Raw genomic sequence first — 26,957 nt, 5'->3', positions numbered from 1 at the left:
TGGTCTCTAACCCCTGAAGATACCAAGGCTCCACTGTACCAGGATGAAGGGTACAAAAATACAGGGGTTGAGAACATTACATTTACAAAAATGTTACAGTCCAGTTTTATTTGTTATGATCTCAACATTAAAATTCAATCAGTTTTACACACTCCAAGTGCGCCCAAGTGTTTAAAAGCCACATTAATCAAAATGCAGGCTGGGCTGTTGTGACTTGCAGCAGACCTCAAGATTTTGTATCCACTGAGCTGACTGCAAACAGAGTCTACTTAGTGTAGCAAGAGAATAAATAATGCTATAATTGGGTTGTTTCTGCAACGATTAATAGCACTTGCTGCTGATTCTCTGGCACTGGCATGTACATTCGGTATATGTGGCATTTTGCCACTGATTTTAAACGTGATCAGAGGGGATTAAGCTTAAACTGTAAGTTTGCATCGACACTGGAAAAACTGGGATCTAGTTGCTCTATTTTCACCATTGAAAAAGCGGCTATGCTGGGCTCAGCACACTACAACAGGAAGCATGTTCATTTGGAAATTGCCTTCGAGATGACAAAGCTCTTGCAAGCTGTTGTACATCTGACCCAGACCTCTGAGCCGCTTGAGATGAGCAATCATGGAAAACAGTACCATAGAGTCAAATATGAAAGAGAGCATTACAAAAAAAAAGAAAAAAGAAAAAAAAAAAAAAAAAAAAAGAGATTGGATCTATGCTTTGTGGGTTATTCTAAAGATTTTCTTTTCCCAAAAGATCTATTTTTCTTAGTCTATATTCTGTTTAGTGTAGGTGCAGCCTGTTCAGATACCACTGTTGTGTCTCCAGCTGTGGTGTTGCACATATTTCATCCTGCCTCTGTTGCTCATTGCGGCAAAGCTTGCTTTTATGTCTTACTGACCGTTTCACACTCTGACTTGAACAAAGGTACAAGATCTCAAACAACCTACACAATATGAGCAATGAATAATGCCGAAAGTCTAGAAAAAGCTACATGGCTGGCAAGCCTTTTTTTTGTGGGTCACATAACATCCCGACACTGTATTCATGAGCAGTTTCAGGACCAATACATCAGATATAATGAGTAAGATTTCTAGGAACATAATTTATGACAGGCATAAATTATGAGGCACGCACAGCTATAGTCTTTGGGTGGCTAGCAAGATAATGTCTCTTCCTGTATGAAAATAAACTAAATACGTTACATGACTTGGTAAAAAGCCTCAATCTGAGGCCGGAGGATGAGTGGTGTGTTTGTATAATGTGTCAACATAACTTCCGTTAGGAATCCTCCGACACGAGCCAGTAGGTAGGAGTCCACGAAGAGGCGGTGGGTGGGTGCAGGGGTGCGATTTCAGCAGGAATACCCACTTGCCCAAGAACCCTTCTCTTTCTTTGTGTGGGTGCGTGCTTCCCTTTGTCAGCAAGAGTTACTCATGCACCTCCTTGAATATCCACCACTTCTCCCTCCCTTGCTTAGCCTGTAAACCCACACCTACGACAATCAGCACCCACGTTCTTCTAATGCAGTTCTCAGAGCATCATTCTCCCTTTTACTTGCAGTCAGGCTAACAGACGGGGAGAGAGAGCATGACAGATGGTGTTCACAGCTCTATTTCTGAGGCTGGACTTGTACTGCCACAGCCACCCCCCACCACCACCACCCCCCTCGCCTATTCCGCTCAAGCCAAGTGCTTATGACTACCTCCTCTTCTTCCTCGCTGTAATCAGCCCATTCATTTGCAGGGTTATTGTGAATTAAGAGTCTGTGTACTGAGAAGAAACCTCGGGGCATGAGGGTTAAACACTGATGACAGAAATCGTGGGACTTTTTAATGATAAAATGACAAAGTGAAGTTTTATTATCATACATTTACAAACAACATGCTAGTCGAAACTGCCTAAAGATATTCACAACTTCAACTGAAAATGTGTGATTGAATGTCATTTCTCTGTCATGCAACAACCGAGTGCACTCACATGACTCTAGTCTCATCTCTTCAGCTTCTCATTGTGATATCAGCACACATCCATATGTTTAACAGTATTTCAGAGGTGTTCAATGATATCATTGTGGTTCTGCTTAAATTCAAGCCCACAGACAGAATGCTAAAGAAAACTACCCACTTATGAGAATCGTCACCAGGTTCACAATTTCTTAAGTATAGCTCACCCACTGATGTAGAGTTACAGAAGGGTATAATATTATGACAGGTTTTATTAGAGCTGGTAGCAACTAAAGGAGTTTCAAAGTCACCGGCTAGTATATACCTGCAAAGAGTATGTACGATGTTCCTGACAGCTTCTCAGACGTGTTTGGGTGTTATGGGTTGCAGTCCCGGAAACGTCAATAATTGTTGGCTATTACACTCCTTGTGCCATAAATTGATGGATTGCATGCAAATAATTGTGACTAGTGAAAGTGTTCATACTCCTTGAACTTTCTGTCTCATCTTGTCACAACTTTAATGTTTGCCACAGGGACTTTTGTGAAAGCCGAACATAATGATGTCGGAGTAGGATTTTCAGTTTATATACAATTTTTATTTGTTTTAATTGTTTTTCTTATTTTTAATGTACCGTTTGTTTTATGGGACCACAGATGGAAATGATCATTTTGCTAAATCCACTATATTTAAGACAACACTGTACATTCATGAATGTGCACTGTGACACTTAAATTAAAATCAATCAATCTGTAAAGTACTCTGCTGGGCTCCACTTTATTCGGGCTGCTTTGCAAGCGTTTCCACTACTGTTTTTTTTTCGGCATCTGGCTGGTAAACATGGTAGGGCTGTTTAGGTACTAGATGGTAAATAACTACTGCCATCTTCTAAATTAATAAATACTGTTCTTCCCGCCACATCGACAGCATCCGCAGCATTTTCAATCTCAGAATAATCCCAACTAGGCTAAAAAACAGCAACATGCACAACTCTCTCTTCTACTGTTGTCTCAAAAAACGACGACTCATGTTGCACAGTTATGAAGCGCAACACATACTGTAAGATGTGTGGAGGTGTGGTTCAAAGCCTCCACCTCCAAGAGGCGTCCCCCTAGCTGCATGCGTTACAGGGTTCGTGGAGACAACTTCCAAGAAGAGTGGAGCAAGGCTGGGTGGAGCGGTGCAGCCAAAGTAGAGCCAGCGGAAAGGGGCATTAGAGAACATTAGTTACAAACCCGTTGTCCCTTCATTGGTTCCTTTTGAATCATAATGAATTTCAAAATCCCAATGTTGGCCTATAAATGCTTAAGTAGTTTTGTTCCTCTTTACCTTCCTAATTTACTTCAGCCTAGTCCTCCTTCACGGGCCTTTAGATCAGCCAGGTGCTTTTAGTTGACTTGTCAGTATGTGAAAATCACATATTTTATGTGAAACATTTTATATTTAATTGTCATTCTGTATAAATCAGTTTTCACTTTGACATTACAGTTTTTTGGGGGGTAAATTCTTTTGTCAAAAAAAGCCAAGTTTTGTTGATCATGATTGATTTTTAAAAGCAATAAAAAGGTAAAACATCCAAGGAGGCAAATGCTTTTTATAGGCACTGTATGTTATCTAGACATGGCATTGATGCATAGCTGACAGCTTATTGAAGTTGAACAATATGTCAGCAGACGGCACTAGACAATTTCTTAATCTTAGTCAGTTTGCACAATCTTTATGGAGCCTGTTCAGGTACACGTTTGTGTAAAAATGAGAATAAAAATAAGGTAAAAATTTGGACTCTGGGAATGCTTTTTACAAGTTTATGGTGTGTTTATGGGAAATGTAGAGCAAGTAACGTGTGATGCCAGATACTAGCACTAAAGGCAAAGGTTGTTTTGATGCCTCTGCTCTAATGCACCTAAAAGTGTTCCATCAGGTTGAGGTCAAGCCTTTGCGCTTCCTAATTATTACTTAGATTTGCTGATTATTGATATATCTGCATTCTATGTCTATGAATTCATTTTGAATAGTACATCGCTCCTAGATTTTTCTCACAAGCTTCATCCATTTTTAAACCCCTGAAAAGGCTCAAAAGGATCTACCCATCTGAGTAGGATAGCGAACTCAGTGGGAGATCAGCGGGACGCGGTAAAATGGTCTGAACAGGAGGGAGAGAAAAATCGGTGGGGGAAGTCACCCTTGATTTGCTTCAATGGATCAACAAATTAACCCACTTAACAATAGCCTGCTGGACTAATGGGTTCACAACAGAAACTCATTTGGCTTTGGTAATGAACCCAAGTTGGAAACATAAACAGTCCAGTTATTAACTCTCCAGTCATCACTGAAATCACTTGACACACCAAACCCACAATCCTTTGGTCGTGCTAATTAGCAGGAAGGGACACCATCACTGGAATCACTCACTTAAGAAAGTAGCTACCAGGCTCATTATCTCATCCATATATTCAGACCGATACATGCAACACACCTCAAAGACTGAGCTGGTTTGGCCATCTCATTCTCAGAGAGCAGATTGGACCCAATGGGGGAGAGAAACGGCCAAAGTGAGAGCAACCTACTGAGCTAATTTTCATCTAACTTCGGTGCTGGTCCTTTTAGAGTGTGTGTGCGTGTGTGCGTGTGTGTGTGTGTGTGTGAGCAACCTACTGAGCTAATTTTCATCTAACTTCGGTGCTGGTCCTTTTAGAGTGTGTGTGCGTGTGTGTGTAAGGGAGTATGGGTGCTGATGAGTCTGTACTTTAGTACTGTTGAGGGAAGCCCAAGCCTGAGTTCCCAAGGTAACAGTCTGTTTGAGAGGGGGCTGGCTGACTCATTTGAAGGGAATCCTGGAACCTGAACAAGGCTGCCCACTCGCCCCACCCCCAGCTTCATCAGCACAACAAGCAAACAAGGCGCTGACATGTCCCCAAATAGGGCTTCCCACTAACGGGGGTGGCAGTGGAAAATCCCTGCCTGAGTACGTCGTCGTTACAACACACACACGCACACATCTTTACCATGGCTACAGAGGTTTCTGCCTGCAAGACGAGAAATCCACAGAGATTGAAAATAAGATGGTGTGTACAAACACATGCTAGATTTTGATTAACACATACAGGGATGGCAGAGATGTGAGGGGGCAGGAGAGGAAGTTTAAGCTTATTAAACTGTCGTGACAATTAAAATAATATGAGGTGTGAACACTGACACAAAGTAAATGAGCATCAATATCTTGTGGGTGTGTGCATGACGTAGAGGGAGGAGAGAGGGAGAGGAGGACGTGGAAGGAGTAGGTGGACAAGAGAACGAACTCTTTGCCTACTCAATTAATCTAATTATTAAGAAATTAAAGAGAATCAACAGGCGTGTAATTGAGCACTTAAGTGTTTCAAGGTGAGTCTGTTCCCTTGACTTTGAAAGGATGGTGGTGTTGCTGAATCCTTTTGTGAAAGATCCTGACTTTTGGAACTAACTAACAAACCGCTGTATATTTGTTAAATACAGTGGCTCACAAAAGTAGTCAAACCTTTTTTTATAACTTTGTCACATTTTGTCATGTTACAACCACAGACTTCAATGACTGCGTTCAAGATTTAATGTGAAAAAAAACAAACAAAAAAAAAAACACAAAGTGGCAACTAATGGTGACGTAAAATAGGATGATACATGGGTTTTGACTTTTTTTTTAAAGAAAAATCTACAAAGTGTGGCGTACATGTGCTTGTGGCAAAGTTTACGTGGTGTTCTGGCCACTTTTCAGTAAGGCCAGATTTGTGGAATACACAACTTGCATTTCTGTCAACAGAATCATACAAGTAGTTCATCATGGGCCTCTTTGCCTGGGTGATGCTCTGTTTGCTTGCCTTGTAAGTTCAGGTGGTCACCTATGTCTTGACAAGGCTTGCAGTAGTGAAATACTCTCTTTATTGTGATGATGATTTGAAAAGTGCTTAGTGGGATGTTAAGTGCTTGAGATTTTTGTTTTAATTAAGTCTACTTCATGCTCCTAACTCCGTGGGAACTACTTAGGATTACGCTTTTCTATTCCAACATGACTGCACACCATTACACAAAGCAAAATAGCTCTAATGCAAATTAACACTAAGTCAGCCCTTCTCTTCCAGCATCAGTGTCTGGCCACACAAATGGCCTAAAAAAATGTCCTTAAATGCACTCCTAAACAATGTGGATATCTTCTATAAAAAAAAAAAAAAAAAAAAAAAAAAAAAAAGAGAGTCCAATCTGCTAAATCTGCATACCAATATCACACACAACCCTTTGGATTAAGTTTGAGATATCACTCAACTGAGATGCAATTACACGCGTGTGGAGACAATTGAGAAAATACTTTTGGCAGTATGATGTAGATGTACGTTTATCATCCAAAACGAAAGCAACGTTTCCTAAAAATAACAAAATACTCAGTTTGGTCTTTTAAACAAAAACTGCACACATACAGGCACCAACCCTGCTGTTAAGTGTAGCTATTCGATTTGCTCCAGTCCAGTTACATCTGCTGATAACTCTATAGTTCATTCAGTGTCTTTAGTCATTAACAACTGAGAGCCGGTACAAAGGGATTTAAGAGGTAGAATTACTGTTTTGAATCGTTGGATGTTTAATTCTTCTATTATAATTGAGGCAGCAGGGAGACAAAGGTTATAGTAACTGCTGGAAACCTGTCCCACTTCACAGAAAGGTTAATGAACCTTACAAGTCCTATGGGAGATGGAGTATGCTGTTAATTTGACAAACGTGGGAAATAAATGCTTTTATGCTTTTATTGACGGTGACCAATAGCGGCCTTTGCTGGAATGAAAGGTTTTAGTCTTTTAGGTGCTTTGCTATGAGGCAAAACAATAACGTGGAATGCATTTGTTGGAAGAAACTAAGTACATAATTGTTTGAATAGCAATTTCAGGCCAAAAAGCATCTTCATTATTAATTCCTACTTTTACGGAACATATACTGTGCAGCAATGCACAGTAACTTGATTTGTGTTATGAAACGTATGCTTTCGTTCTGAATACATTTGCAGGAATGTTGGCTGCTTTAGAAAGCGTTACTTTAAAATCTACATATTTTAGCGTCCCAATTTATGCGCCATTGGTCTGGATTTCATTTTAACAGGTCACAAAATGCATTAAGTACTATCAGCTGGAGTGAATAACATGCGACTCCGTCAGCAGTTTCCACATTTACAAACTGAGCTAAGCGAAACATGGCTGTGGTGCATTCAGTCAAGGTGTCAGGGACTTGACCACCCATATATGCATTGTGCAAAACGACGGAAGCAAAAATCTGGGCTCAAACTTTCATGAAGCCGACTGTTTACAACAGTGTCTTAACTCCTCCTAATTTCTAGGAAACAAACCTTTAATCATTTTATGAATGCATCCACAGATGAGGTAATCATTCAGCTATTGCAGCTTTAATATGCAATAGTTGATTATTTTTACAAACTGTGCATAAATGCTGCACCAGGAAAACAAGAAATTAATAAAAAAATACAGGTGTCCTTTATGTTAAATAAGCTTTTCAGGTATGCAATTAATGCATTTCCTCACTGTTTATTCTGAACAGAGCAGTACATATTTTCTCTGGAACAAAAAAAGTGTGAGTACATAACCCTGATCTTGGCAACCTTTCACCGACTTTCTGTCTATACCAAAGATTAAATATTTGTAGAGTAAATTGTTTAGAGCAAAAAAAAGCCTGTAGTAAAATCCCTTCTAATAGTACTTTATAGTTACATTAACGACGCTGCAAAATATTTTTTATATTTAAAAATTCTATCAAAATGTAAATTCTTTTTACCACATTCATGCAGCTGTTTTTTTAAGTTATGTTCCAGATTTTCCATTTCATTTAGATTTTGAGACTTTGACTGGGCCACTAAGATAAGAATAAGCTGTGATCCACTGTAGCCGTAGCTGCACGTTTAGCGTCTTCTAGCTGGAAGGTGAAACTCCATCCCAGTTTCCAGTCTTTTGCAGCGTCTAACAGGTTTGCTCTCAGGATCGCTCTGTATTTAGCTCCATCCATCTTCCCATCAGCAGTGACCAGCTTCCCTGTTCCTCCTGGTTTGCAGCTATGGATACTATTTCTATTTTTAATGGCAGATTCAAAAGACTTCAGAAAAATACTCCATGATATATAGTGGATAGAGTAAATACATTATTGCCCCAACAGGGACATTTTGCTCAGTGAATGAACAGATTTGATTTGATTTTTTTTTTTAATATCGTGATCCTCCCTTAAGTTTTCTATAACATTATTCATGACCTATCTGATTTGGTAATAAGTCTTCATAAAGCTGTTTGTTCAAAAAACCTCAGAGGCCTTCTCAGAACAGCTGGGTTTATACTGAGATTACATTTCACACATATTGAGTAACGTCTAATGGGAGTTACAATGTGTGCACAATCATTAGCCAAGTAAGTATTTTGACCATTTCGTCATTTTAAAATCCCTTTACCTGTGACTTCATAATTACGCACTAGTTTCTATCGGTCCATTACATAACATCCCAATAAAACACATTTGAGTATTTAGTGTAAATGTGAAAAAGTCCAAGAGATATAAAAATTTCTGCTAGGTACTGTAATAGCAAACCTTTAATTGGCTGTGGCTCAGGGAGAAACGAGTCCTGCCAGGCAGCAGGTCTAGCAGGAAGAAGCTCCGATGTATTCTGCTGTATTTGGAAATTAATCTCTGTGCGCGTGAGCCAGAGAAGGTCTGGGAACATAATACACGTCACCTGAAATGTCACAGATTTGATCCTCCTTGTAAAATAAAATAAATTTTTGGTTGAATTTTGGCTCCTGAGATTTATAAATATTGTCATTAGCAACAACAACAAAAAAGATAGTTTGACCTCAATTTTATGCACCTGAAACCAGCAGATCAGAAACACCACAGCTGATGTTGATAAAAAAGTGTTATGATAAAAGAGATGTGCGTTTAGTAGGAGTAGAAAGCTAATAAATTCAAGTTTTTTTTTTTAAACAATCTTCACATTTTTAAGAGGGCTGATTAAATTACTGACCAGGAATATTAGTGGTAATCCGTGTAGTTCTTCAAGGACATTGACGTAACTCTCTGTTCTTGCAGGGAAAAGAAGTCACACTCAGACTGCTCTGGCATTACAGTGCACAGACCAAAAACATATCTTCATGTAACCAGAGTTGGTCTTGTTCTGGATGATAACCCCTTAAAGACAACTCGGCTCCCTGCATCTCGCCCTCACTTTCTCCCAGCTACACGGTCGGGTGCTGCTTCCCGTGCCCGTGTGTGCACCGTGCTTGCCACAGGAACACACAACAATCCGCGCTCCACAATCCCTCTTAACCTCTGACCTCAGCTTATTGTTACCTGTGAGCAGCGCTGTGGCAAAACATGTTGTACAAGTACTGCACAGCCCTGCAAGCTGTTTGTGTTCTGCAAGTATGGAGGGCAGGGGAGGAGGGAACGAAGAGAGGGAGCTATTTAATCCCCCCCAAAGGAACTCCCCTCTCAACCCGTATCGTGAACTCGCAGGCAAATCACGTTGCTGGAAGGCACACCACACACACACACACACTACTGTCTTTTTAATTTCATCAGCTGAAAGAAATCTATACAGCGCTTTGGAATCTGACTGAGCCGCGGAGAGGAGTGAACTATACGGCACCCTGGAATGTAAACAGGTTTCTCACCAAGTGTAGCATAAAAATACAGCATTGCAACAAACCTCTCGGCTATGATGATGGTCAATAGCAAGGATCAGAGGTCCTTTTTTTTTTTTTGGTTGTTAGTCCGAGAGCATATCAATAAGCACAAGTTGAACAAATCCGGAGAATTATTTAGACAAAATGTTCCGATCTTACTTAAATTATGAAAGCCTAACATGGATGAGATGGTTTCTTTATGGTGAAAGGGGATTTTTATTTATTTAATTTATTTATTTTTTGTCATTTCAAACTGTTCCAAGGAATAATAGGAACTTTATCACCAAATCCCTTGCAGATACGGATTGTAATGTGCAAAGAATTGCAACATCTATTGTTCAGTGTGAACAATGCTACACACTTGTAGCATTCAAAGAAATGGGCACATTATTTAATAATACCAACACTAAGCCAAGCATTGTTTGATTTGTATCCATATCAAAAACCTTGGTACTCTTACAGCAATGCACACAGAACCAAATTACATTAGCAGATAAATGCAGCAATTGTTCCCAAAGTGAGTGTTTTTTATTTCATTATACACAATCTGAGCCGTTTAGGCACTTTCTAAAACACGCAACTCAGCCTCAGCTGCATTTTTGCACTTGCTCTACTTTAGTAATAGTTTTAGAATCCAGTCATAATCTGCACTCGAAGTTAGACAGGCCACCATAATATCTGCCAACTTTGCATTCATGGCTGTCACACTTAATTAGCATGCCAAAATACAGGAAAAATATGTTGGCTTCAGGAGGTCTTTTGTCAACTCTTTGTTTTGTGTACAATTAACTGGCAAGATTTGCTGTATACTTAAGTAAGGGCTATTTTAGGTGAGCATAATTGTTAGTGAGTTGTTTTTATCAGCATGACTCAATCCCCTTCGCCGCACCGTATCAGGAGACACCCCGAAGAGGAAGCGTATTCCAAAGCCACAGCCCCGGCAGCCCCCCACTAGCCCTGACATTTGTTCATTTACCCGCCCCTTTCTACCCCATTCCAGTTCCTGTGCCCACACCTTCCAGCACATCACTCAAAGTTGACCACTTTACAGGAGGAACAGGTAGGCTAACTCCATCAACATCCCCCTCCTTTCCCCTTCCAGCCCACTGCCCCCTCCACCTGTACCCTCCAAACGCACAAAAAAATTTGCACACGGGGCCGACTGCCAAAGATCCTGTTTTCCTGACTGAAGTGGAGGGGAGGGGGGTATGACAAAGACGACAGCTTGTGTGGGGGAACATTGTCTGCGGCTGCGACTAGAAATCTTTTCAGGAAAAACAGGATTTTATACACAATGGCCGTGGGTGTGAAGAAAGGGGGCACATATTAAAAGAAGTGCCTTTATGTGTACAGAGCAAGCGGTTTTTTAAACTGCTCTTTACATGGATAAGGTCCAACGTGCTTCCCCCCCCCCCACTAGGCTTTAGTGTGACAGACTGGATCAGAGAGGGCTTTCCAGGTTGTCCTTGTTTTCTTGGAATGCGAGTTATTCTGTATATCCGGGCTAGAAATAAATGACGCACAGTAAACCAAATCTTTAAATGCAATATCTATGCTTTTTCTTAAGAAAAAAAGTCTTAAAATCAAGCAGGAGCATCAACAGGAATATAGGTTCCTCGAGCACACCACCAGGCTTTATGTAAAAACTGTAATTTATGTGTGATTGTTTCTTTGCCAGAACCCTGATCAGCATTCCCTATTTTAATTGTAAACCACAGCAGCTCATGTTCTCTGTGCAGTGAAACCTCTTCAATCATCTCACCACAGCAGCCAAAGCGGGGAGGTCAGTTTTTACCGAGATGGCAAAAGGCTTGGGAGGTTATCAGCTACTGTACAGCGCAGTGTGTGTGTGTGTGTGTAAATGTGTGTGTATGTACTTGCGTTTGTAGTATATGGACGGGGGATGGAGCTGACAACTGAGCGGAGGATTCTTATGTAATTCTCCCTTTAGGTGGCAGAGAACAGTGAGAGCAGCAGCCCACACTGAAGAAGAACCTGTTTGTTAATAAGCGGCGATAGCGCGATAATATTAGAAGAGGTTTGTCCACGGAGTTGATAGGGGGTCAGGGTAGGGGCCCAGATGTCGGAAAGTAAGAAGAAGTGCCAGAAAGCCCCGAGCTGTCATCTCAAAAATTAAAGAAAAACAAAACTTGGATGCAAGTACATTCAAACAGACAGATGTGTACAACAAAAAAAAAAAAGGCCGGAGCTAACAAGCATAAGCACATGAACAGCTGTGAGGTAAATCTGATGAGGTTTAGTGAAGAATGACTTCCCAAAGCTGAACTCCATGTAGCACCACCTCTGACATTTATCTGGCTGCAGTTGACAGGATGAGCACATGCTCCAAATGTTAAGCACCTCCAGCTGCGCTTTAGTGTTAAGGACCATTGTTGACTTGTAACAAGGGAGGGTTCTGATTGTTAAACAAAAAAAAAACAAAAAAAAACAGTACTTGCTTTTAATTTTTGTGAAAGCCAATTTGATATAGACCTTAACATCAAAGTTTTACACTTTGAAAGCTAACATTTTAACATTTGGGCTGCAAACTCAGTGCCTTAAGTACAGTTCACATTTTGCTATGTTACAGCCACAGATTTCAGAGTATTTTTCACGGGATATATGAGACAAACCTAATGAAATCATAGCTATGAAGTGGGAACAAGTTAATTTATGGTTTTCAAATGTTTTAAAAAATATTTTCAAAAGCTTTGCATGCATTTGTAGTCAGCCCCCATAGTTGAGACTTTGTAGAACAAACTTTTATACCTTTATGTAAAATATTCAGCTGATATATATATTTTTATCCATAATTAATTTGTCAATGAACTGTTAATTCATTTAATGATGTTAGTTGGATTTACATCTGGAGTGAGGTAGGGCATACTGGCCAGAGCTCCTTCATCCCCTCATTTTTAACACTCTACTTGCTAAGTCTATCATTTTGGGTAAATGGCCATGTCTTGGTAAGTTTGCAGTCGTACCATCATTCTTTCCATTTTTCAAATGATAAATTAAACATCAGATATCTAGTACTTAGGATAACATTTTATAATCTAACATTGACTTAAACATCTCCACAGCTTTATTCCTAACTTGTCTGGTGTAGTCCTTGGTCTTCATGATGCCATTTGGTCATTAATGTTTTGTAATGAAACTTTGATACGTTTACAGAACTGAGATTTAATCGCACACAGCTCAACGTACAGAACAACATTATTTACTACCTTCTGTGGATAATTAAGTTTACTGGATTAATTTATGGGTATTAAAGTGAAGGGGGATGACTGCAGAAGTATGCCACAATTCTTATTTGTAAAAAGAAAGGAAAACCGTGCGTTACCGTTTCCTTTTTAATTTATAAAGATGTTTTGTTGGTTTATAAGATAACATCCAACAAAAACACTTTGGAGAAGTTTGGTGTTGTAATATGACAAAATTTAAAGGTCAAGGGGGAGAAATACTTTTGCAAAGTACTGCACATTAAAAACCCCCAGCAACATTTCACTAATCAGATAAACAGATTTAATTAGCATGTATGCTAATCTCAACAATCTGTTCGTAAAACGCGTTCATTCTCTAGCTTTACATTTAAACAAAGGACGGCAACAGGTGCAGTCAGTGGAGTTTAGATTTGATAAAGTTGCATCACATGATTTGAAGCAAGAAGGCAGTTCTGTGTAAAAGTTTCTGAAACCATAAACAACCAAACTGTTAACCTGGGTTAAGAGCATGTTTGGCAACTTTGGGATGGAGAGAAAAAAAAAATCACATGAAAAAGAAAAATTGTTCACTTGCTTTGCGCCCACCCCCTTGTCATAAGATATGGATGTCCCGTAAGGTTATTTGTGTTTTCTGGGGATTGAAGTGCTCAACTGGATTAAAAACATACTGCATATGTTTGGAAATCTGTTTCCCTGGGCGTATGAGTGGAGTGAGCGAGCGTGAAGCAGCAGCTTGCGTCTCCTCCAAGAGAGAGGGCAGACACTCTCATCATTAGCCGGGCTACAATGTGCTCCTCTACCTGCTCCAATCTGCACAGCCAGGCTCCACTCTGACGCCAGACAGATGTTCCCACCACGAGGTGCAAAGTATTTAGAGGGGGAACGAGAGTGAGCAGGAGAGAGGCAGAAGAATGGAAATATTCAGCAGAGCACACAATAAGAGTTTAATTATGAATAATACTATTGCTTCTTTGTTCTCGCAGTGCAGCTAGTGGTGGTTCGACTGGCCTCTGGGAGACCGTTTTTGGCTTCCATATGGGGGCAGCTGTCTGTCAGAAAAATTAACACTTAAAATCATTACATGCACAGTAGGTACGGTTACAGAAAAAAACAACAATGCAAGAATATGTATGGGCTGTTTCGCAAAAACAAACTCCAGGGCTTCTGCAAACATTCAAAATGTAATCTAATCATTTTATGCTCCTAAGATCCTTTAAAAAAAAAAAATCTTAAAGTGTCACTTGTGATGGTCTTCAACATGCAAGAACATGCCATGCTCAAAGGTGTATGATGGCCACATTTCACTCATTTATTTTTTAAAATACATAAAATAAATTATATAAATAAAATAAATGCAATTCTAGAGCTCTGGTGCTAAGCAAAATCTGACACATTGGAATTATTAATCACACTAAAACTGTGGAGTTTTATTGTTTTTTTTTGGGGGGGATGGATGAGAGCTTTTGTCCTCATCACCAAACGGTGTATATTAAAAATAAGAGACAAAACAACCAAAGTGTTATCATTTCAAGAGTTTAGCACCAAATTAAAAGCTGTAAAGAGGTTACACGTCTAATAGTTAGCAGTTAAAGGACATGTTGAGGTGTGGAGCAGATGATCTCTGCAGGCCGCAGAATTCACAAACACAAAGCCAGCTGGTCTAATATCGTCACAATACTCCACTGTTAGTGTTTGCTTGAGCTGCAGAAGAACACAGGCTCCTTCCTCTTTTGGGAGCTGCAACAATAGAGGATGTTAAAGCATGCATATCCCCCCCGTGCACTATAATAATCAGATGTCCATCTGGCCTTCAATAATCATATGATTGAGTCCCATTGATAGATTGTATTGGGGAACCAAAAGATCACACAATATGCTAAGTAAACAAAACTTAAAGTGACCTTATCTAGAACTGATTAGGAGATTCTGAATTGTATAAACAAAAAACAAAACCTGACCTTCAACTTTGTGTTCACAAAGAAAACATTCTAAGAAAGATTAATTTTGCAGTGACACACCTTTAAGCAAGGGACGTCTTAGGTTACACATAAGTAAAACCTGATACTATGTAACAGCAATGAACATCTTTTTTTATTCTTAAGAGCACGGGAGATAATTTTACTACTGCATTAAGGAGAAAAAAGTATCTCTTAGTGTTATGTTTATATAAACTGACTCATTCGGATCCAAATGACTTGCTTGTTGCAGTAATTATTACTGCAAGTCCTCACCGGAACATCTGTATTGATTTAGACTCCAGGAGAGCAGAGAGAAAGAGGGAGAGGCTCACAATCTGGAATTTGACTCAGAGAGCGAGACAACAATCTGTTGTACGCTTATTTTGGTAATTGTCCATAATTCATGTGAAAACGCGGGTGCGTGTTGAAGAATATTCTAAATGACTGTTTTTGTAGCTCAGAGGGTCAATCATAACAGGCAGCTGCATTGAAAATGCATATCCATCATCTAATAATGTTATTCTAAAAGCAAGTGGACAGCTGGTGAGAGAAGACAAGACATCCAGCCACACAGTTTGCACTTAATTGGTGGAATAAATTGTTCTTGGCAGACCAAACTAAAGATGTGATAAAAGACTTGACAGTTGATATAAACATAAAATTATGATTGTTTATTGTTTGTAACTTCTGCATTGTTATTCTGCATGCTTGTAAAGATGTGCTGATGCTGGTGTTTGTGACCTACAACAAGCAGCTGAGACAAGGCAACAAGTGATGAAGACAGCTGCAGAAATGGCAAAAAGCAAGGTGTAGGTTTAACATTTACATCTTATTTTTTCTTTTATGTGTGAGAAATACCAGATTTTTGTTTTTGTTTTGTTGAGCAGAGCATTGTTTTCAGACTGGCTGCATGTTGCAAACATCTCACACTCGCAGTGTTTTACCGTTCGTTGAATTTACCAGGAAAATAATTGAGTCCTGGAAGTTGGAAGACCTCTTTGCCATCACCCCAATCTGTAGCTGTCGCCACAGTTTCTGTCAGATTCAACTCAGGACTCTGGTTGGGTCATTAACATAACATCCAGTCCAAAGATGCATGTTGGTAAAAAATAAAATACTTAATAGACTTGTACTGCCCATAATTATAGCTCTATATTAAACCTTTAATAATGTTTTAGAATTGTTCTAAAACAAATCCCTCCCATTGAAATAAGTAGCTTGCATAATGTGATTTATTATTGCTAAATGTTTTGTTGATCACCACCTTCCCCCAAGGTTTAAATATATTTGTACATCTTTAAAGGCAATAAGTTTATAGGACATAAAATTAAGACATCTTACAATGTCAATGGACGAATATAAAAGCTGACAGCAAAGATTTTTATAACTTCTGTAAGACAAATAAAAAAATCTAATAGAGAATATTGTACAGAAAACAGCCCTGTCAAAGGGTCTTATTTGGTTAAAAGTTGCCCATTAAATCATCCCATGTCAGGAAGCAATATTTACATCTACGTTCTCTATAATGCTGTGGGTAAGCAGCACAGAACCTGGCAACAAGTATTCAAATATTACAAGTCGTGCTCTCCAGAGAGTTCTGGCATGGCTGACATAAAGCAAGGAGATCCTCAACACATGCCTTGTTAAGTGAAGAGCCATGTGTTGTGTTCGTACTCGAAGCAGAAGCGAGCAAAGCACAAACACACGAGGCACTTCAGCGTGTCCTTGTTGCTTCTTTTTCTTCTCTAATGAGACTTTAACTGAGGGATCGGCTTAAATGTGCTGCGGCTCGCTGCTCGGTCCAGGCTGACCTCACCTCGCTTTCGGCTGAATTATGGAAATCTTTATCTTTACAACTCCAAAGAGTACACAGTAATTATGGATACATCTTCAAACCAGGGCAAGGTTGTATGACCCTGGACCCATGAATATATATGAAGAGAATATGGCTGCTGCAGCTCATATCATTTGACTTGTGGAAAAAGTAAACACAGATCCGTTTGGCATTTGAAACAATGACCTCAGAGTTAAAATCAACAAACATGCCGAGAATATTATCGCGCAGCACTCTTTACACTTTAGAAGACGGAACTAATTATTCTTTAATCAGCACTCATTAATTTGCTGATGTATGTGTTCATTCACAAATTCAAAAGACTTGAGCTTGAAGCAAAATCCGACGTGTTCAGATTGACACTTGAAACAAAATGGAGGTTGTGTCATGTCACCTGGCCACCGTGGTCAATTAAACACCTCCCACTACAGCTGCCTTCACTCAAAAGGCTCATTAACCCTTCTGACCAACCACCAGTCACAATCAGAAAAACATCTCATCACATTGGCCAATCCAACATGGGCAGAGCAGGTCAACACCCACACAAGTGACAGGAAAATGAATTGCTTGAGAGAATGTCGTCTATCTGAAGGCTTGAAAGATATTTGTTTATTCACAGCTGGTGAATATACCGGGCTTTCTTCACAGGCTTGAGAATAAAAATTAAAGGTGAAATTTCATGAAGTGGAAATGATTACGTTTCTTCTTTTAGCAGTATACCAGTCTGTCCTTAAAATGAGGTAAATACTGAGGTAACTACTATGTTGTTTACATAACATGGACCAAACCAACTTTAGATACAAGTTTAAATTTAACGAATGAGGCTTGTTTGTCAGACTGAAAGTACCTTTTAAAAACAACCTTTTTGCAGGTATGAAACATGCTTTATTCAAGTCCACATTTCTATATCAAAAAGGTTTTTCTACCTCAGCCTCTGATGAAATCACAAGGAAAGAACTAGCTACTAAAATTTATTTTACAGAATTACAAGCCAATCTCAAACCTTAAATTCGTCAGTAAAATAATGGCAAAAGGTGTGTTTCAACACCTAAATAAATGTGCTCACCACAGTATGGAGACGGCCCTCAAAGTGTTCAACGACCTCCACATAAATAAAGAACCACAATGTTGGTTCTGTTGAATCAGAGAAGCATTTGACACTATAGACCATGACATATTTTTGAAGCAACTGGAGAGCTGGGTTGAATTTGCAGGTAAAGTGCTTTACTCATTTGAGTCTTTTCTAAAGAACTCGGGCTTCTTCTTTTCATCGGACCAGACAAAAATCCCATTCGAGGTACCCCAAGGTTACAACTTGGGCCCCTCTTAAGTATTATCTACACGTCCCAGATAGCTCAGGTCAGAACAATTAATAATATTAGTTATCATAATTATGAAGATGATACATTATGATGAGATCTAGGTGTAATAATGGACTCAGATCTCAAACTTGAGACAAACACTTAACTTTAGCTCAAATGAGTTTTCCAAATAAACAGCATCTCAAAGCAAACAAGCAAGCCGGTTGCAATGTGGCATCAGGACAACAAATTCAGAACTCTGCTTTACCATCAACTATTTATTAGTAGAGCTGACGGGGTGTGTGAGCAGGACGGCCTGAGACCTACCTCAGAGACTCCAGTTTTGTCAGAAGGAAAGGGCCACATTAAACTTCTGACCGTCTGTAGAAGGATGCTCAAAATGTGTGATCCAAGTCAAAGGCAATTCTACCAGCTATTTTAGAAAAAATAAGTTCTAAATTTAATTAAAAAAAAAAACATTTATTATTCTTACATTTATCAAATTGGATTTAGTTTGATAATACTAACTGCCCTAACATGGTTAATCTGATTTAATGTACAAGACAGTGAGGAAAGAGGGTTGTGTGTGTTTTTTTATGTAAATACACACTCATGCACCATAGTATTTAATAGTGCCACCTGTGATATTATCAACTCGTATTAAAAAAAAAGCAAATATAGCATCTTGTTTTCCTTCAGTGTTTTTTTGAAAACTTTATTTTTGTGATATACTGGGAATCCATACCTGGGATTTTATTGTTAATATACATAAGTTAGAGAGAGAGAGAGAGAGAAAAAAAACACCATTGGATCTTTAATGCGCTTGCCAGCACGGCTGCAAAAATGATTTCCTGAGAGCAATTTTATGCAGAACAAATCAAAAAACGCTAATTTTAAACCTGTTGTGAGCTCTTCGCAAATTCAACACTTTTGGATCTTTGAATCGATGTGGCACTCAGTTTAAAAACCAAGTCTTTTAAAAAAAATTAAAGGGAGCAGCGATACATCTCTGAAGCAGCTTTGTGATCTTGCTTTTCAGACCCCTAGTTTCTAATCTACTGGGTTGATCTCCCAGTTCCCAAGGGATTATAAAAAATGTCTGCAAACCTCAAAATATTTGAGGCAATCAACAACTCAACATGCATTTGGCGTTAGAATGCAAGAATGCGAAAACACAAGCGAATGGATAAAAAGGAGTGAAATACGAAGAGAAATAAGGGGATCGGAGCCGTGCCCATTTCGGGGGTGTAAAATATGGAGAAGTGTGGATCATTGGGGGAGCTGCTCTGCCTGGGGGAACAGATGAAGGGAGGACACTCTGCCAAGATCTCTCCACTGAAGGGGGAGCTGAGGGACTGGAGCACTATGGGAGGAAAAGTGTGCGCCTCGCATGCTGCTCTCCCCAATCTCAGTCTCACACGCTCGCATTGACACGTCCCAGGCACTGCGCAGCAGAGGGAAATTGCTGCTGACAGGGCCTTGCAAACTTTCACAGCCATTTAGAAAGACTTACTCCCACACTTTTGTCACAGGCATTTATTGCACAAGATACATGATATGAAAAATTAACATTTTCAAACTTGGCACCGTTTTTTTGTAACCTAGTTCGGCTTAAAAAACCATTCATAATTTTTCGGCTTTACGATCGGCCCTGATGCAGATGTAAACATGAGATGTGCCAAATGAGACCATGAGATTATGAAAATGCACACTTTGAGGAAAAAAAAAAAAAAAAAAAAAAAAAAGCAAGCAACCAAACACAACTTTGTAAATTTCGATGATACTGTATGACTTTCTAATCCAATAAAAAGCACCGCCTGTATCACCATCGGCAAAACCAAAGAGGTGAAGGAGCAGAAGTTCTGGGAGACTTACTGTACCTCTATGTTCACAAGCAGCCAGTGTCTCCAGTAAGAAGGGTGCTGGGAGCGTCTGGGAGCATCAGGATCAACCATCACCAGGACGTACATCTTTTTCTACATGTAAACATACAAACATTTACACATTATTACTTTTTAAACACAGGCAGGCATGGTTTTATTGGCTTCAAAACCGGTTCTAATAATTGCCTTAAGTGTGCTGTTTATAGTTATTTTTTGATTCAGTTGAGTTTCTTCTCGTGTCATTAACTTTTTTTTAATAAGTTTGAGGTTCATCAATCAACCAATCAAAGCAGAGGTACTGATTCGTAATAATGCATCAAAATTAAGAAATGCCACCATCTTTAGTCTAAGAAAACATTAACTAACAGAAGGCACTTTGATTTACTTTTGTGAGTTTTGTAATGAAAGGTTAGGGACGCATGTTTTGATGCACAAATATGGAAAATCCTGTAACTGCTTCATTTTCTGTTCGCTTCAAAACTGCCACCTCTGTCTAGAAACCTGCAGAAATTTATTCCCTCCATTAGGTGTTTATTGGCCTGAGAGAAAATTCTCAGAATCGATATCAGCCAGGAAAAGCAAGATCAGTGCATCTCTCCAACAACCTCCCAAAATAAGATTTAGGACTTTTCTTTCACTATCAAATTTAACTGTCAAGCCTAAAATATTGGCTTAACATGAAAAAACTATTTTAAAAGTGAGAAATATGTGAGAACATCAACTGTAGCTGATCATCTTATTCTTTTCTCAAACAAGCGCCGTCCCTTCTGTCATTACTTAAACTTAATATCTTCCCTGTGACATAAACAAAATGACAACATTTTGGATGCGACACCAGAATCGTCTCGTTAACATATTCACAGTAACTTTCTGCCACTCACCAAGTATCTTTATACCCCTCAATCTGTCAATGGAGAGAAAAAGCATCTTAACTAACACTTGATCACAGTTATTGGACGATGATTTGGCGGCTTAATTGCCGGAAAAAAAAAGATCTTCATTCTGTCTGTCCCTAAAAGTTAGAGAATTATGAGAGCAGATTGAATTATTGCAAGAGCACATTTGTCATCCCTGGTCTGGTGCCCAAAATCTGCCAGACCATATGATGGGCTTTTTTTATTTTGTTCACTTCCTCTACAAACAGCGACACAGTGTCCCTCTTACAGTATATGCACTTTCAATTGAAGCAGAGACCATAATGATATCAGCACGAACACATAAAAAAACAGGTGCCGCTTTTCTTACGTTCTAATGCCGACTGCCAAATAACACTGTTGGCGGTGTGGTAAAACATTTTCAAAGGATCAAATGCTTCCCTGTAAACAGAAATCTTAAATTTATGTTTGTTTTGTCCTATGAAGACATTCTTACAGGCCTCTGAAAATTATCCTAAGCCGATGTACTTGAATGAGATAAAGAAGTAGTCATGTATTTTTTCTGCAGATGCTCATTTTCAGAAGGATTCTCTGCCTACCTGACAAGCAGTAATATGCGTAAACAACTAAGCCTAATAATAGGATAATACTGTAGTCTCAGTGATAGTGCCTGCAGGTAACATCCAGACACACCAGTAACAATAGAGCCTCCTCCACAGCCTGTCAAAAGTGACTCTATATCAGTGACCCCCCCGGGCAGCTTACCAACCATGACCTGTTGCCTTCTCCAGAGTTGTAATCCTCATTTTTACATGTTTGCTACCAGGCAGGAAAAAAAAAAGTGTGATAATGTAGTTATACTAATATCTAAGTCAGACCCCGATGCTTTCAGAAATAGCACGGTTTCAAACAACAGCGCACGCACACACAGCCTAAAAGGCAAATTAAGCTTTTAATTTAAAAAATGACCTCCAGTCACAATTACTATTGAACAAAATTGCGCTTTCTTGGATATTTCATGAAAATTACCCTGCATGCAGATACATGATATAGGATATGTTTAGATTTTTATGAAGCTAAATTTAGTACAATACTAAAAGTGCTTCACATTAATTTCCATCAGTAACAAGAGAAAAAAACAAACAAAAAAACACCAACCTATTTATGGTGGCCGTTGAATTTCTGTGATTTCCGCATATATTTAAAGCTTGAATTTCTACCTGTAACATTTCTCTAGCTGCTAGTCCAGCTGGCATGGACAGCGAATATAATACAAGAAGCTCCCATCAAGCTTGCACTTCACACATTGTGGCATGTACCCTTCTCTCTTATGCGGACATTTTTTTTCCCTCCATCTGTCAAAATTCACATTAATTACACACAGATATGTGTGAAAGACTCCAGGGAAAAACAGATGCATACTCTGCCATCTGAAATAATTTCTCAGGGCTAGAGCAAACTAAATGTATATCAAAACGCTCCGTCCTGGAAGGGACACAATTTCCCTTAAAATGCAGAGCTTGTTTTGCTGTCTTACTCCTCGGGATCATTAAGTTACTCATTAAGATTTTCACCTTGATGATTATGTAAAATTAACCTACGCTGCAGCTATTTAAATCGAATATTTAGGATTAACTAGCACTTAAATACTTGGTGTCTAGCAAAGGTATTCATATCCCTAAAACTTATTTTGTCCGATTACAACCACAAAGTAGTGGGAAGAAAATGATAGATTTTTTTTCCCTCAAAATATTCTCAGTGCTTTTGGATTCAGTCCACATGAATTAATACTTTGCAAAAACACTGGTTTTTGACTTTGACTGGGCCATTCTGCCATATAAATATACTTTTATCAAAACCATTGTGGATAGGTGAACATCGGCGCCATTGTTAAACCTTTTTTCTTCCAGGATCACCCAAAATCTATTCCATCAACTGTCTGACCAGCTTCTCAGTCCTTACTGAAGCCTCCCCACAGCACTATGCTACCACTACCAGGCTTCACAGTGGGGAAGGTATTTTCATGCTGATGTGTAGTTATTTTTCCTCAACACATGGTATTTTGCATACAAAGCCGTGTTCTTTGTAGACTCTATATTATTTGTGACAAAATATAAACTGAATGGCTTTTTTATTCACACTTTTCCAAAAATGTCAGTTTTGTGGTTCCCTCGACTGTCTTGTCAGTTTTGGTGGACAGCCATGTTTTGGTAAGTTACCAGTTTTCCTTTACTCTATTTTCATATGATCAGTATCAATGATAAATATATGAAGTTATTCACAGCACTTCCTTTTTGTCAAGTTTTGTAATCTTACACTGTTCTTCCAAATCAGAATAAATTCCTTTTCTTACCTCACAGCTCTACATATACTACACATGCATTAACTGTATATAACCATATACAGATGCCCTCATTACTAATTAGGTGACTTCTGAAAGCACGTAGTTGCACTGAATTTTATTTAGGGATATTAGAGTAAAAGTGCCAGAATTTAAATGCATGCCACACTTCTCAGAATGACAGTTTAAAAAAAATTGCAAATCTTCAAGGTTATAATTAAATTAATTAGATATAATCTTGTGTTGGTTTATCACATGAAATTTCCATAAAACACAGTAATGTCTGTGGTTGTAATGGACCAATTGTGCACAATTTCAAATGGGAGTGAAGACTTTTTCAAGACACTGAATACAAAATATCTTTGTTCACTTTGCTGCACATCCCAGATTTAATTTACATGTTTACAGAAAGGCTGGGGGTCAGCTCCCAAATGGCTAAATGTCATAATAATGAGAATCTGAAGCAGAATAGAAATCTGTTCAGGTATCACAGAACTCTGCCGGGCCATTATGCAGCAGGGGATGTGAGAGCCTTGGGTAAAAACTGGAGGCGGGGGAAGATTGAGCCTCCATTCTCTTGGGATTAACCTCCCACTGCCTGCTGTGATCACAGCAAAACGGTCCACTAAGACCACACCTCAGACGCCGCCGGCTCAAATCAACCCTGCAGACTGGGAATCTCTGACACTGGCACTGGTTGGTGGTAGAAAGAAAGAAAAAAAAAGGACCTGCCTTCAATAAGAGCCTTGAAGTAATTTAAATGTAACCGAAAGAAATTTATGTATCAAAAAATGTATTTACAATACTCCATGACAATATAATCAAACAGATAGGACTTTGGCTAAAAAGGAGATACCAAAGAACAAAGGCATGGGGAAACCAGAGCCTCCAAGGATGAAAATCTACTTGATTACCTCTGTGTGAACTCTGCTGGGGATGAGAGTGAGAGAGATGGCTAATCACTGCTCTCGTAGAGAAGATCTGCAAACTGATGACACTACGAAGGGTGAGGGTGAGTTAGTGAGAGGGAGGGAGAAGGAAGAGGCCCCTCTGTGAGTTTACAAGTTTATACTTTATCCATGACCCACCACCAAACTATGTCATCTGTGCAGAAGTCCATTAATATGCCTATTGCTTTGCCCCGTGTCTGCTTTAGCCATTGCATGCAGAGCAAACCATGTGCAACTTGATGATCAACTGTTCTCAGTGCTGAAACCAGAGCAAAGCAATGCATTGATCCCAAATCCCTGTTTAAGTAGCAAAAATACTTGAACTCATTTGGTAATTAACAGGTATCTGTGTTGTGATTAAGAGACGGCCATGGCTTAACAACCATCGACTGCAGCTTAGAGTGAGGTGAAGGATCAATCTGCAGAAACAGAAAAATGGGAGCTTTGAAGCAAAAGCTGAAGTAGATTTGTCTGAGGAAGGATAATATAAGCAACAGTTTCTGTTTTTGCAGGATAACAGTCTGATCTCAGAAAGTTTAACTATAATTGAAAAGTTAGTTTATGCAAGTAATTCAATACAAAAATTGAAAGATTTTTTTCACATAGCTGCTCATCTATAAATTAGGCAAGAAAACGGGCCTGTTCATTGATTCCTTCAAGTAGAGTATTATTTCTGTAAGTTTCTCTTATTGGTCTTTTGAAATATTCAAACCTTCTAAGGAACTTCCTTTACATTTAAATCATTTAATTTAACAGAAAAAAACCCACTTATGTATATTACTCAGTGAAAGTATGAGTTTTGTTTTCTCAATTGAATAACCAAAATAAATTTGTTAATTCGTTAATTGAGATATACCTGTATTACAGTAACTTAATTTCTCAATCAGCTATGATCCAAAATAAAACAAGACATTGTTGACAAAATGTGTTGATTTAGAAGCAGGAGACAAATGAGTGAAACAAAAATGGATGCTCACAGAGGAAGTTTACTGCCATTAACACTGTTGGGGTCAGAAGATGAGGTTAAACGTGGTAAAGGGGGGTCAGAGGTCAGCCTGGTAGCAGTAATTGAATCCAGAGAAGAGACTAAAGGACTACAGAGATGAGACGGCAAATCTAGGGAGGCTGTGGCACTCACCTGTAGGTCACCAACCTTCCAGGTGTGAAGGTCCTCATTGCCATTAATAACAGCACATCCCCCGCAACTCATCTGTAGCACCTTAGGAACCTTATTGCTGCTCAGTACAAGCAGTATTAATACCTCAGTTTTCTGCATTTTAACACACAGAGTGAATATATGGTTTTGCCAAGAAGACAACTGTCAGATAATGTGATGAACAGTGCGATATAAAACTCATTTATGATGTTCAACTGCAGTGGAGAAAGCCTAGTGTGCACCGATCAACCACTGCGTAATTTAAAGTGGTTAATAAATTCATATTTATTTAGATTGGCTGTCATATAAAGTAAAGTCCACAAGTTTTCTAATAGAACATCAAATTGTGATAAGAGTATTGATAATTTAGTAGTTACAATGGATTGACCCATTTATGTCCAGACACAAATTGAACCTGAATCTGTTGCACAACCTAAAGATTGATGTCCATCTAATCTGAATGAGCTTAAATTACTTTGTAAAGAAGAACAGATTTAAGTCCCTAAATGTTCACCACTATAGAGCCATACCCCAAAACACTTGCATTGTTTGCAGCAGTATAACTGACTCAGGGTGGCTAATATAAATGCATGCCACACTTTTCAGAATAAATCCCCCAAAAATAAAAATTAAGTTTGTGGTTGTAATGCGACAAAATTGGTCAAACTTTAATGAGTATGAAAACTTTTGCATGGTAATGGAAACATTTCACAACAGTCAATCTCAGCTGCAGACCCTGATTAATCATTGATGATCAACAAGACACAAAATAATGACATACACAGAGTGTAGAGATAGTTCAGTGTTTTGTACCAAGCGCTTTAGATGGTAGTGTGCGCCGCTCACTACCTCCAAACCTGCCTATTTTTAAACGCAGCGTCCTCCCACACAGGGATGGAGTGTGAAGTGGCTTATAAATCCACACTTTGAGGAGCCACATGGTCAGAGGAAAGTCACGTGTGGATACAACTGCATATTCTAGGGCCACACAGCTACTAGATTTCTGCTCGGTAGCCAAACAGAAAGAGCGGATGAGCTATGAAGAGGCAGCAGTTCAAGAGAAATCAGAGCAGAATACAAACACAAGTTTACATAATAGCATAATCTTGTTTTCCTTTTGATCATAGAAATATGCAAATATGCTGTATTTTAATCAAATTAACACATGACAGAAGGAAAGATGAGACAATGAAATACATTTCATGGCCTACAGTACAACTGTGTTGTTTCCCACTCAAAGTAAATTCGATTTTGCCCCTAACCTTAAAATAAATAAATAAATGCACAGCTCCTCGATAAACTAACAGTTAAAGGCAGTCTCTCCTGAACTTTGTTTTTTAAGTCTTGCACTTCTGATCTGCAGTTTGTAACTGCAATAAATCCACTGCTAACAGAAAGATGGTTCACAGTCTGATTGAAGCTTGAGGGGGGTGAAGGAATTAGTAGCAGCCTGAGGAATCGTTTCTGCATTTCTCTCAACATTGAAGACTTCTTTCAGCGCACCATGTTTGCGAACACAGCCGTGCTCATGTTAAGCTTATTAGTCACCCTGGATGCGATCTTGCTAGCTGAGGCTTTCAACACTTTCTAGTGGTGGCTTTACACACATACACCTACTCACTACTGTGAAAGCATTTCTGCAAAATGCACATGCTCAGACACAGTAACTACCACTAACAGGTACACCGAAGTAGCAAGTGGCCAGGTGCCGGAAAAGTGAGCCTCCGTCTGTGCTAAATGAGGCAAAAGGGAAATATTTTTGTTGTGTAGTTTGACTGCTGAGAACACAAAGTCA

General features: G+C 39.0%; 1 protein-coding gene across 1 annotated transcript in view; it reads right to left on the bottom strand.

Annotated features, from left to right (window-relative positions):
- Nucleotides 1-26,957, bottom strand: part of LOC103145754 (phosphatidylethanolamine-binding protein 4-like) — a 59,949-nt gene that overhangs the window by 15,059 nt on the left and 17,933 nt on the right. Inside the window, exon 4 of the mRNA XM_007563328.2 lies at nucleotides 19,838-19,933. Coding sequence (XP_007563390.1) covers nucleotides 19,838-19,933 — 96 coding nt within the window. The remainder of the gene's footprint in view (nucleotides 1-19,837; nucleotides 19,934-26,957) is intronic.

This window comes from Poecilia formosa, unplaced genomic scaffold, assembly GCF_000485575.1.
Source record: "Poecilia formosa unplaced genomic scaffold, Poecilia_formosa-5.1.2 Scaffold5, whole genome shotgun sequence".
NCBI classification, from domain to species: Eukaryota; Metazoa; Chordata; class Actinopteri; order Cyprinodontiformes; family Poeciliidae; genus Poecilia; species Poecilia formosa.
Note: the sequence above shows the minus strand (reverse complement) of the source record. Positions and strands in the feature narration are given on the sequence as shown.